The sequence below is a fragment of the Delphinapterus leucas genome, chromosome 7 (genome assembly GCF_059928025.1).
Source record: "Delphinapterus leucas isolate spDelLeu-1000000601 "Yukka" chromosome 7, BTC_Dleu_Yukka2, whole genome shotgun sequence".
Classification (NCBI taxonomy): domain Eukaryota; kingdom Metazoa; phylum Chordata; class Mammalia; order Artiodactyla; family Monodontidae; genus Delphinapterus; species Delphinapterus leucas.
Genome location: NC_143135.1, coordinates 11,765,495 through 11,777,521, shown reverse-complemented (window position 1 = coordinate 11,777,521; position 12,027 = coordinate 11,765,495). Strand labels below are relative to the sequence as shown.

The 12,027-nt window shown below is 43.7% G+C and overlaps 2 protein-coding genes across 12 annotated transcripts in view; one reads left to right on the top strand and one right to left on the bottom strand.

The window, feature by feature from the left end:
• The window catches only part of CTNND1 (catenin delta 1), a 46,864-nt gene that overhangs the window by 12,973 nt on the left and 21,864 nt on the right, over positions 1–12,027 (top strand). For 6 of the 11 annotated variants that reach the window (XM_089914786.1, XM_022591928.3, XM_089914785.1 and 3 more), the window contains 2 exons: positions 10,086–10,202; positions 11,631–11,921. The exons of 2 other annotated variants lie outside the window; for them this stretch is intronic. In XM_089914786.1, coding sequence (XP_089770912.1) covers positions 11,727–11,921 — 195 coding nt within the window. In that variant the 5' untranslated portion in view covers positions 10,086–10,202; positions 11,631–11,726. The remainder of the gene's footprint in view (positions 1–10,085; positions 10,203–11,630; positions 11,922–12,027) is intronic. 3 more of the 11 variants (XM_089914787.1, XM_089914788.1, XM_089914783.1) reach the window with 3 other exon arrangements.
• BTBD18 (BTB domain containing 18) overlaps positions 1–12,027 on the bottom strand; it is a 38,617-nt gene extending 26,590 nt beyond the window's left edge. Inside the window, exon 1 of the mRNA XM_022591932.3 lies at positions 1–12,027. This exon is cut by the window's left edge and continues 20,649 nt beyond it. The gene's annotated coding sequence lies outside the window, so the exon portion shown is untranslated.

Below are 12,027 nucleotides of genomic sequence, written 5' to 3'. Positions count from 1 at the left end.
TGCGATCAGTTGGCTATACTGGTCTCCTTCCCTCCTTCCCATCGTGGGTTTCTATATTTCTGAGTCAGCATGCAGTTTCTCACCTACTCAATTTGAGGCAGAGAACCTGCGGAGCATCCTTTTGGAGTAGCAGTAGCAGCATTGATACGGATGTGTCCAGTTCTGTCTGGGGTGTGTCTTTTATAACCCTCTTTTTTTTTTTTTTTTTAAGTATCTCAGAAAACTCTTGTACTCTACTATTTTTATCTGCTTTTTATATAACCATCTCACACAGTAGTACTTAATTGACTGATTTATTTGGCCTGGGCTATGAATAAGGGAGAATTGGATAAGAATACCAACAATTGTAACTAATTTTTAAAATTATTCTTGAGTGAAAAAGGGAGTTAGTCCGATTTAGTGCTAGGTAAGAGATCTCTAACTTTTTTGTGTGTGTACTTCAGTGATAGAGTTTGCAGTGGCTAGGACCTGCTGTTAAGTTCTGTTCTAAAATGTAGTGTTGCTCAATATTCTTTTTTCTATCCAGTTCTAGAATGGCTGACTATTGTGTATATACCTGCCCCACTTCCTTCCATCTGGTTATATCATAGCCAGATATGGACTAATTCCTTCTAATTGTGCTGTTTTAGACTTATCTCCTTTTGCATCAGCATGTACTATCCGAATCAGGCTTCTGCACTGAGTACTTCTAGCAGATCCAAGAAGAAGGGGAAAGGAGTGTAGGAGAAAGGGAGGAGAAAAGATGAGAAATGATAGTGTATTACTAGTTAGTTGCCTGGAATGTCCCTCTGGTTTGAGAACTCTGTGTTGAGCCTTATACTAGGCTTTATGCAAGAATTGAGCCCTGGGGGCAAAGGGTGTTTTGGATTTCAAGAGTCTTTGGCTAAATAGAGCTTGACTTCTATCTGCATCTTTGCTTCTGAAGTTTAGAGCTAAGGTCCAGTGGGCTTGTTTAAGATAGCAGAAAAATGTATCATTTATCCCATTCTTGGTGTCAGCTGTGGACCCTTACTAGGAAGGGAGGCTTTCTTTTCTGATGAGGTTCCAAATCTACAGCCCCTGATCCACTCCAGGGGGAGTAGTGAGCGGGAAAAGCTGTTTGTTGTGTTGACTTTTTTTTGCTGCAAGAACTACTGTGCAATTCCTAGTGGGCCTCCTTTCATTCCCTAGGGAAGTAGAGAACTTTGCTCCTAACGTCTGCTGATACCTATTCTGCCTCTTCGTAGGGTGGAGTCTGCTGCCTTTGTTTGTTCTATTTGGGGCCTCTTAAAAAATCAGCTTTATGCTTGTGGGGAAAAGAGTTTGAAAGACTTTGAAAACAGTAGAAATGGGTGATAGAGAAGTTGACAGAGGATGTGTCCTAAAGTAGTTTTTCCAGGTGGGAATATTCCATTGACTGAATTCAGGTTGGTTATCAGATTGCCATGATGAAGCTTTCTATGAGATGTATCACACGTAGCTGAGCTGAGTATAATACCAGTTTTAAGATCCGCGGCCTCCAAAGTGAAGAAACTAGCTAAGTAGGAATCTTGAAAATCCCCTCAGCCCCTCTGAACCCTTAGATCTTCACACAGTATCTTTCTGATGATTCTTAAAGGCCCGAGCTTTGTCCTATGTAGTGTTGGCTTGGGTCGGGGAGGAGGGTTGTTTTCCCTGAACATGATAAGGAATTGAGCAGGGCAAAGTGGGAGCTCTGGCTGGTGATTGGTAGACAGGATGCCCTGGAATGCAGTTGGCTTGAAGCCCAGAATCCAGCACTTTGTATTTGTTTGTTTCTGGGAGACTGTGGTCTGGTGCTACTGTGACAGGAAGTGAGAAAGCTGGGAGTGGGGGAATGGAGAGGGGCGATGTCTTTGTGGTTCTCCTGTGAAATCTCTTTGTCCCTGGAGAGCAGCCCTGCTACAGGGCTCTACTGAGAAGAGAGCAGCCTTTGTGTGTCTAATGGGTCGCAGAGCATCTAGCTACTCCGAGGGATTAGGGAGTGTGAATTCTGACTGTGGCCTCTTGCGTTTTAGCACTTGAGTTATATAAATGGCTTCGATCTCGTAGTATTGGGGATCTCACTGACTTTTATGTGTGCTACTATTATTTATAGATCTCTAGGATTTAATTAAGAAAGGAATTTTAGAAGGAGATAGATGTTTATTTATATTATGTTTATTCACTGTGTATACTGCAGATACCTTGTTGAGTCTGAAAGGGATAGAGAGAACCAGGCAATGCCGGGCCCCTACATTTTAGGTCTCATCCTTCCAGTTGACATCTTACTACATACAGAGCTGGAGAAACCTACCCATTTTTTATTTTAGTATTGAGAGGTACTGGCAATTCTCTGCGCTTAACTAGGGAATGGTTGGTAGTTTCCTAGGATTTTTTTTTCTCCTCTGTCTAGACTGAAATAGCACCTGTAACACTCTCTGTCCCCGCCCCCCGCCCCCCACCCCCTCCCGCCGCCTTTTCCTCTTGTTTTGTGTTTTCTCTGCCCTCCATTCCAGCTGTGAAACAGGCATCTCTTCTCACTTTGTGGATTGGGTGGCTGAGTCCTCAGCTTCTTGCCAGGCTGGCTAGTCCCTGAGCACACACACAAGCCGGCCTTTGATTACCCAGGAGGACAGCTGCCCTAGAGGCAGATTGCTAACATACCGCTAGAACAATCCCTCCCCTCTGTTCCGATGCTGGCTAGCACAGTCTTCCCTGCTTCTCGTTCCTTCTGTTTCCCACCCCACCTCTGATCTGATCTTTGCTTTTGGTTTAGTGAGATGTCACGTTAAAAATGAGAGTAGGGATGTTTGTGATTAGATTTCTTTCTTGAGCTGTGATTAGAGAATGTGGCAAGTAGTCAGATTTCTATAGCGGGCCAGTCAGTGGAAAAGTAGGTGATTGTGTACCAAGTAATACTATTACTTTTGCTCCTCTCACCTTATCTCCTGAGTTCTTTTTCCTTTTAAAATGGGAAATCTAAGGTATTTCTCAACTCTGGCTGTTCTTCTCCAGAATTGAGTGAGGTCTTGCTCTTTAGAATGAAGGCAATACCCAAAGGTCTAGGTGCTTCCACCTCATCCTTTCTCACTCCCCTCCCCGCCTCCCCCCAAAGTTTACTTTTGGTCACCTTCTCTATTTGAGTTAGAATGACTTTTAACCACAGGAAGCGTAGAAAGTTCAAAATCATTTCACTCTATCAAGGAGAAGGAACATGGACTTGGAGTAGAAGAGATGCGTTTCTACCACTTACTAGTTATATGATGACCTTGAGCAGGATAGTGAATACTTTTTTTAAAAAATGAATTAAATTTAATTTATTTATTTTTGGCTGCATTGGGTCTTTGTTGCTGCACACGGGCTTTCTCTAGTTGCGGCACGCGGGCTTCTCATTGCAATGGCTTCTCTTGTTGCAGAGCACTGGCTCTAGGCACAGGGGCTTCATTAGTTGTGGCACGCGGGCTCAGCAGTTGTGGCTTGTGGGCTCTAGAGCGCAGGCTCAGTAGTTGTGGCGCACGGGCTTAGTTGCTCCGCGGCATGTGGCATCTTCCCAGACCAGGGCTTGAACCCGTGTCCCCTGCATTGGCAGGTGGATTCTTAACCACTGCGCCACCAGGGAAGCCAGTACTTCTGATGCACAGTTTACCCATCTATAAAAGGGGCCAACATTACCTCAGAGGTTGTTGGGAAGAGTATCTGTGATAATTTATAGGGGGAGGTCAGTAATTAATGACTCACAAGTTCTCTCCCCCTGTAAGGTCAGATTTTCTTCTTTTAGATAGGGAGAAACATTTCCTTCAGCTATCTGCCCTGAGCTGAAATAGGACCTTCATATTTCCTACGATTTCTTCATAGACTCACACCTTCTCTCTCTTGCTTGTCTCAAAAGGGAGGCATACTCTAAACCTAATGGAAGGGGTGTCTTGTTGCTCTTTTCAGGGCTCAGGGCTTTCTTAGGAAGCTGGACTGTAAATATGATTCAGTTACATGCTTTCAGCTTTTCCAAGCCATCTTCAAATGATGGGCAGAGAGATGGTGGGAATGCCAGAGATAGAAAGTTAGGGGGTTTGGTGAGAAGCTGCCACTTTAAAAAAGGACTGTGAACTCAAACAGTTGGGTGGCCTCTAGTAAACCTTAAGGTTAAGCTTTTTTTCCATGAATTTTTTCCCTCTAGCCTAGGGTAGGGAAGAGTGTAAGGTGTCCTAGTTAATTTTAGGATTTCTCTTTTATGACAGGAGTTAAACAATACTGTTCCATTTTGACTAGACTTTTTCTAATTTCCCATTGTATACCTGACCTCCTCTCTTTTCCCCTCCTTTTGTAGAATGGAGAAAGGCATTTGGCCTCTCCCCTTCCTCCAGCCTGACACCTCCCTCTGTTTTTTGCCCCTCCTTCTTATCTTTGTTTCCTTATTGGCCTCTCCCTAAAGCAATGCTTTCTCCTTATAAGGCTGCGTGAGGTGCCTTTGGCAGGGTTGCAACAGGGATACAGGTAAGTAACTTGATGTGCCTCAGACGCTCACGATTGAGAGAAAATTCAGTGTTATCTGTCCCAGTGGAAGCCCTTGGAGAGGCACGTGGATGGTGGGGGAGGAGAAGGAGGTGGCCTGGCCTGAGAGATCAGAAGGGCTTGTTAGACCAGTCCTGTGTGTGTGTGTCATACACTCTCCAGAGAGAAGCAGGTTTTGTTTCTTTCCATACCCTTTCAGTCCTGGGCCCCCTCAGGAGCTGAGAGCCACACCCTTCCTTTGCTTCAAAGCCAGTCTAGCATTTAGACATTTTAGTATCTTATGGTTTGGGGGGTTCCCAGAATACTTGGGAGGGGAAAAGAGAGCAAGAAGAATGTTGCACCTGGTTTCTGAATTTAGGGTCAAGACGGTGGAGGTGATTTTTTTTTTTTTTTTTTCCTTTTAAAGTCACAGTAAAAACTTTAAATCCTGACAGGTAACTAGAATGTTTAAGGTGTCCTAGTGACCTATAGAGATTGCTAGCTCAGCCGCCTTTTAACAAGTATTTCTTTAAAAAAAAAAATCCTTTCATATATTTGTTTTCCCTTTTTTCTCTGAAACTCCAACGAGATAGAATGATCACTCTTTCCTAAGAGGAGGGTGATTTGCCGGAGACTCCCTTAATTCATCAGAAATTTGTTGGACACAGTGAGACCTAGTCCTTCCTTGTAAAACTGAGACTCCTTCAGTCAGCCTTTTGAGTGCTCTTAAGTGGAGAAGCTGAGCCTATCATAAAGCAGATCCCCAGGGAAGCACAGAAACTGCTAAACACCTAAGACAATGCCATTTCTGGAATGTCAAGTTTTGTAATTCTGAGAAGTGCCCAGTTGACATGAGATTGTGAAGTGAGCAGAGTCCTTTCTCCATCTTATTGCAAGTCACGTTCAGAGACTTGGGGTTAGTGTGGGAGTGAGTTTTTCCAGCAGGGAGAAATACGAGAATTGTTCTGACTGAGCTTTGAATTGTTCTAAGCTTTGGATGGTGGAACTTCAAGTGGTGGGTGGAGTACTAAGACTTTGGACTTTGGTATAAGCACTCTGTGATAAGAAGCCATAGAAAAACTATTGACAAAACACATTCCTTTTGATTTAAAAATAAGGTGCCAATTTTCTCCGTTTGTGGTTGAACAGCATTAATTGCTTTGAACTTGCGGCAAGTGCCAGCTAAGGCAAATAAATGCCTTTTCGGTGTTTGGAAGACCTACCTTTTTTGGTTTGAATGTTATGTAATACAGTTCTGTAGTGTTACAGGTGCTATATTTTATTGATTGGTATTCTTTAATAGAAGGCTCAGTGTGCTTTTTTAAAAAGCAGTTTGAAATCCCTAGGGTGATGTAGAAGAGGAATTTTGCTTGTTGCATTTAGAGGGAAGGGATAACTTTCTGACATTGGTTTTGATTTCATAATGAAGAAATAGGAAGAAGCGAAGAGGGCTGCATTTGGACCTGGCTCTACAGAAGATAACACTTCTTTCCTAAGAACCCAAAGACTATTTTTCGGGGTTTAGAGTTCTCCATCTGAAAACACGTAACTTTTCTGCTTTCCGCAGAGGCCTCTATGCCTGATCCTGCTCATCTCTTTGGATATACTTATCTGAAGTGCATGGAGGTGGCAGGCACATTCAGAGTTACCCAGCCTATAGTTTTACATATATTAGCCCATTAAAGCTAAACTCTGAAAAGTAATAAAAAGTAAAACGTACAGGGGTTATTTATAACTTCTCCAAGGTCTCACAGTTTGTTTTTGGCAGAGCCAGGACTTGAACTCCGGGTCTTTTGACCCCTGGCCTGGAGTTTAATTTTTTTTTTTTTTTTTCCCCTTTAAGAGTGTGAAGGATTCCTGTAGTTTCCAGAGCTACAGTAAGTGGGAGAGGGGAACATGTGGAGACGTGTGGTTTATTCAAAAGCCCTAACAACACGACCAAAACTCTAGTCTCTTGTGTTAACTGTTTGTAATAGTATTGTATTGGTAGCGGTAGCTTTCTGTGCGTCAAGACATTTTCTAAGTACTTTCCATGGATTGTCTCGTTTAATCATCACAACCACCCTGTGTATTTTATTTTTCCCATTTTACAGAAAAGAAACCTGAGGATTAGAGAGATTTGCCCAAAGTCATATAGCTAAGAAGCAATGGAGCTGGGATTTGAACGCAGTCAGTGTGATTCCAAAGTTTATGTTCTTAACCTCTAAAAATTATAATTTCAAATTATATTTCTATGGCCAGTTTACAGTAGAACAAGTCATTGTGGGGATTGTGCTATTGGCAAGTGACTTTCATCTTTTCCTCTTTTACCTGGTTGGCATTGTCAAACTGTTTGGTCTTTCTGGGTATTTGATTTAATTCAACTTCTTCTGGTTCAGAATTCTTACAGAAGAGATTGAATGTTTACTGTTGTCATTGCTTGAATGTGGGAGCCTTGTTGTAGACTTGTAGGTCTACAGGACCTATGGCTTGATAAGAGTAAAACCAGGGCTTCCCCGGTGGTGCAGTGGTTAAGAGTCCTCCTGCCAATGCAGGGGACACAGGTTCTATCCCTGGTCCGGGAAGATCCCACATGCCGTGGAGCAACTAAGCCCATGTGCCACAACTGCTGAGCCTGCGCTCTAGAGCCTGTGAGCCACAGCTACCGAGCCCTCGTGCCACAACTACTGAAGCCCACACGCCGCAACTACTGAAGCCTGTATGCCGCAACTACTGGAGCCCATGCTCTGCAACAGGAGAAGCCACCGCAACGAGAAGCCCGCGCACCGCAGCGAAGAGTAGCCCCTGCTCACCTCAACTAGAGAAAGCCTGCACATAGCAACGAAGACCCAAATGCAGCCAAAAATAAAAAAATAAATAAAATAAATTTTTTTTTTTTAAAAAAAGAGTAAAACCAGTTACTCTGAGAAAATCTAGTGTTAGGGGAATTGCAAGGTTCACTTGTTCACTTTGCTCCTCTCCCTCACCTTGGCAATTCCTTGATGATCTTTTTTTATTTTTTGGCTGTGCAGCTTGGCTTGCAGGATCTTGGTTCCCTGACCAGGGATTGAACCCGGGATCACGACAGTGAAAGCCCCAAGTCCTAACCACTGGACCACCAGGAAATTCCCAATGAACTTTTTTTAAGTGAGAACAAGTGTAATCCATTGAAAATAATAAGTGGCCAGCCTGTAAAGATGTTGGCCTGTAGTCTTAAGGCTTTCCTGATTCTAACTGCCAAAATCAGTTAATGGTTTGCAGATTCTGGTCTATAGTATAATTTTCTTATGATGTGTATGTTTGGCATGGAGAAGACTCTCAAGTCTCTGAGTTGTGAGGTGGTGTACTATATATCTTGCCTAACTGCTTCGTTCTCTTCCCCCACATATGCTTTCTTTTTCCTCCCATTTATTTCTTTTCTCCCACTTATTTCTTATTTGTAGACATTATGGATAACCCTTTAACCTAAAGATAAATGGCAATTTTTTTCTTTTCCCTTTTTCCTGTGATGTTTGGGTAGAAAGCTCTTAAGAGTTGTAAGAGAGAGGTGCTGGACTGTCCATTTTATATTGGACTTAAGTTCAAAATTTGCTATTAACTGAGACCTTGGGTAATTTCTATACCTATAGCCTGTTTTCTCATTTGCAGTAAAACTTCCTTAGAGTTGCTGTAAGGATTGCCAGGATAATAAATGTAAAACATTCAGTAATTGCTAGTTCTTTTCACCTTCCCTTTCTCCTTAGTAATAAACTGCTAAGGCCTCATACAGGGAATCGAGAGCTCATTATAGCAGATGTGTAATTCTGTGATAACTGCCAGGCACTTAGGAGAAGCACCCTATGTCCCAGAAACACTGGTCTAGGTGGGACCTCCTAGTAAATAGTGTTGGAGTAGGGAAACCAGCCTCATCCTCTCCTTAGAACCCAGTTATGCACTTGATCCAGTTAATTTTGTCTACTAGTTCACAAAATAGTTTTGGGCTGAGGCATTAACTATTAAGTAATGTAATTGGAAGATAGAAACTAACTCTTGAAACAACTTAATACCTCACATTTGTATAGCATTAAATTCTCAGCCGATCCTCACAGCAACTCTGAGTTAGACGGGGCTGGTGGTATTGGCATCTTACAGAGGAGAACGTGGCAGTGACTTACTGCCATTGTTGGCTAGTGGCAGAGCCAGGACTGGGACCTGTCTTCTGAGTCCAGTTCTGTCCTACAAAGCTCTGCTTCTGCCCTCTTTCAGGCAGAAAATTTCCCCCATGCTGTTAGGCCTAGGAATCTGATCTTCTTTTTCTTAACTTTTCTGCCTTCTTCTCCAAATTAGAGCCAGGTGGTCAGCTTTTAAAGCCACGAAGATGGGAGAAGCTGATGTTTTTCCAGATATTGCTTCCCGACCTAGAGCCCTGGGTAGAGGCCCTACTACCCTTCCTAACTCCCTGTATTGTATTAGCTAAAGTTGTGGGGGCAGAAAGTGGCAATTTTATGGAAGGGTGACAGTTTCTCTGTGCAACAGGGAGTGTTGGCACTGTATGCCTGATAGTAGTGGTAGTTTGGTCTTTTATTAGCAAAGAAGATTACAGGGCAGAGACTGCCAGAGTGCTAACTACGGTTCAGGCAGACCCTGTTGAAACCCAGAACTGGAAGAATCTCCCCAGCTCCGGGTCCTCTTGGTGTGGAAGGTTCATAGGTCATTGTACATAGCAGATGAGGGCAAGTGCAAATGAAGTAACAGAGATGAAAAGGGAGCAACATTCAAAAAAAAATAAGGCTACTTATTAAAAACCTTTGAGTGGCCTGTTGGAGTGCAGGGTGGGAATTGAGAAAGTGACAATGGGCTTTGGACCTAAAGGAAGAACAGGAGTTGATAAGTGACTGCGGGAGCCCAGAGCCTGGGTAGGAGGACTTTGGAAAAAAGACTGCCACATTCTTGGATTTGGATCCACTGGAAGGAGATCTAGATCCACTGGAAGGAGTCTTGGTGATGGAGAATTAATTAAGGAGTTTATTGGGCACCTATTTATCAGTTCCTCTGGGTACTCTTGCTTGCTGAATAACTACATATACTCTAAAGCAAACAGGCCCAAGCGATTGTGCTTGGTGTAGGGCTCTGGGGAGCGTGGGAAAGGGAACTGAAGCTAAAGGCTTAGCCTAGGCTAGTCCCCACATGTCTTCCCCACGACGACTATTGCATTGGTTTCTCAATATCTTTGTGGGCATGCTGGGACTGGGCTCTGAGGTTTCTGCCTTAGGGGTAGGAAGGAGGGAGAAGGGCATTCCAACAGGAATTTTTTTTTTTCCTTCCCAATTTGGTTGCTGGGAACAGGGGTTAAGTGAATATATATCCATATTATGACCTGCTCCTGGTTCTCTACAGAAATACATGTAGAGGAACTCTGACATGACAGTAGAATCCAGGTTTTAATGAAAACTACGACCAAGGTCCAAGTATTTGAAAACAGAGCAAAGTCCAAAGGGCATTTGTCACATTAAGCAATTCCAAGTCGTATTTTAAATTACTCCCTTCCATTCCCAGATTGTTTTTTCCCCAACACCTGCCCTTGCTGCTTTTTTTTTTTAATGTATTAGGTATATTTTATTTTCCTCTCATTCCTATTTTTCCTCCAAATATTTCTACAGCTCTCTTCTTCCTGCTTCCTCCTTGCTGTGGTGGCTGGGATGCTTCTCCCATGATATTTTGAATCTAGACTGGGCTGTTCTCTGTTAAACCAATCAGTTACGACCTTCTCTTAACAGGTGTGTATGTAAATATGTTTATTAAGAATAAAAAAAATTTTTAAGTGCCTTTTTTCTGGAGGGGTTGAGGAGAGGGTGGGGAATAGGGGAGAGGGTTTATTCTAAAACCTGCCTTTCAACGTGGTATATCTTGGACTGACCAGAAAGTCTCTTATAGCCAACTTATAAGAGAGAAACCCTACTAAATCCAACAGTATGACTACAATGCCCCTCCACTTACTAGCCAGCTTGCAGATTATGTAATAGGGTATGGGGAACTCTTCGCTTCTGAATATCATTTATTGTGGAAGTGGTACACATAAACCCTCTAGATACTTGGATATTTACCCTTAGTTGGAATATGTAAAGAGGTAAAAATGTAGCCTGTTTAGAGCTTTCTGCAGGATAACAGAGATGTAGGAGGTTCCAGCTATTAATTAAAGGTTAGAATACGAACTACTTCAAGGGGTAACTTTATAATTTAATATAATGCTCCTTTTCCTACTCCACAAAGAGATGTGAAGGTCACTGAAAATGTTGCCTTTCTACACATAGACTTTTTTATTCTGTTGCTTTCTTGCCTCTGTTAGCCAAGGCACACATTCTGCCCTCAATATTGTAGTATAGTGTTTTTTTTTTTTTTGCGGTACGCGGGCCTCTCACTGTTGTGGCCTCTCCCATTGCGGAGCACAGGCTCTGGACACGCAGGCTCAGCGGCCATGGCTCACGGGCCCAGCCGCTCCGCGGCATGTGGGATCCTCCCGGACCGGAGCACGAACCCGTGTCCCCTGCATCGGCAGGCGGACTCTCAACCACTGCGCCACCAGGGAAGCCCTGTAGTATAGTTTTTAAAAGTAGAAAATCCCTTTATAAATGTATCCAATTTGAGCGCCTTAGTTTTATTTCCTGCCTTTGATGGTGGGAATTTTTTTTACTGCATCCATTTCTTACCGGCGTTTTAATTTAGCATATTCATTTAGTATATTTTGCCACCACTCCAGCAATTTCAGTGTTCAGATTTGGGAGAGGTTAAGTAAGATCTGTACTGCCCCCGTATCTCAGAGGTGGCTTGCCCCAGCAGGAGACTGTGTGCTTGTCTATACTGTGGAGTTACATCTTTCATTGAGTTGATGCCAGCAAATTTTTCCAGGGGAGAATAACCTAATTTTAAACTCATGTCATGACTACAGCCCTTAGGCACATTCTCCCTTGGATCTAGTTGCACTTTTCCTTTCAATAGTTATTTCTTGTGGGGTGTTAAAGAGGGTAATGGCCAAAGGATCCTGCTTGAACAGACACTGGTGGTGGGTCCAGGCTTGGTGGTGGCTCTCTTTCTGTGCTGCAGTAAAACCACGAGAGGGCATCTTTGGCTCTGGGATTAATAATTCATCTGTCTTCTCTGACCTGTGACCTTTTCTTTCTCTCCTCTCTCTTACCTTTTCCCGGTAGTGTGAAGTGAGGGGGGCCTTCTCCCTCCTTCCTCCTCCCCCTGTGATCCACCTTCCCTTTTTACCCTGCCCTGCGGCGGCTCTGCCCCTTACCTTCATGGACGACTCAGAGGTGGAGTCGACCGCCAGCATCTTGGCCTCTGTGAAGGAACAAGAGGCCCAGTTTGAGAAGCTGACCCGGGCGCTGGAGGAGGAACGGCGCCACGTCTCGGCGCAACTGGAACGCGTCCGGGTCTCACCACAAGATGCCAACCCGCTCATGGCCAACGGCACCCTCACCCGCCGGCATCAGGTAACCCCTCTCTCCATCAGACCTGCAGGTAGGACTTTGGCATGGTCATAGAGAGACTATGATCCTTCTTGGGAAACTACTCTCCTCGTGGTTATGGGCTGTCCAG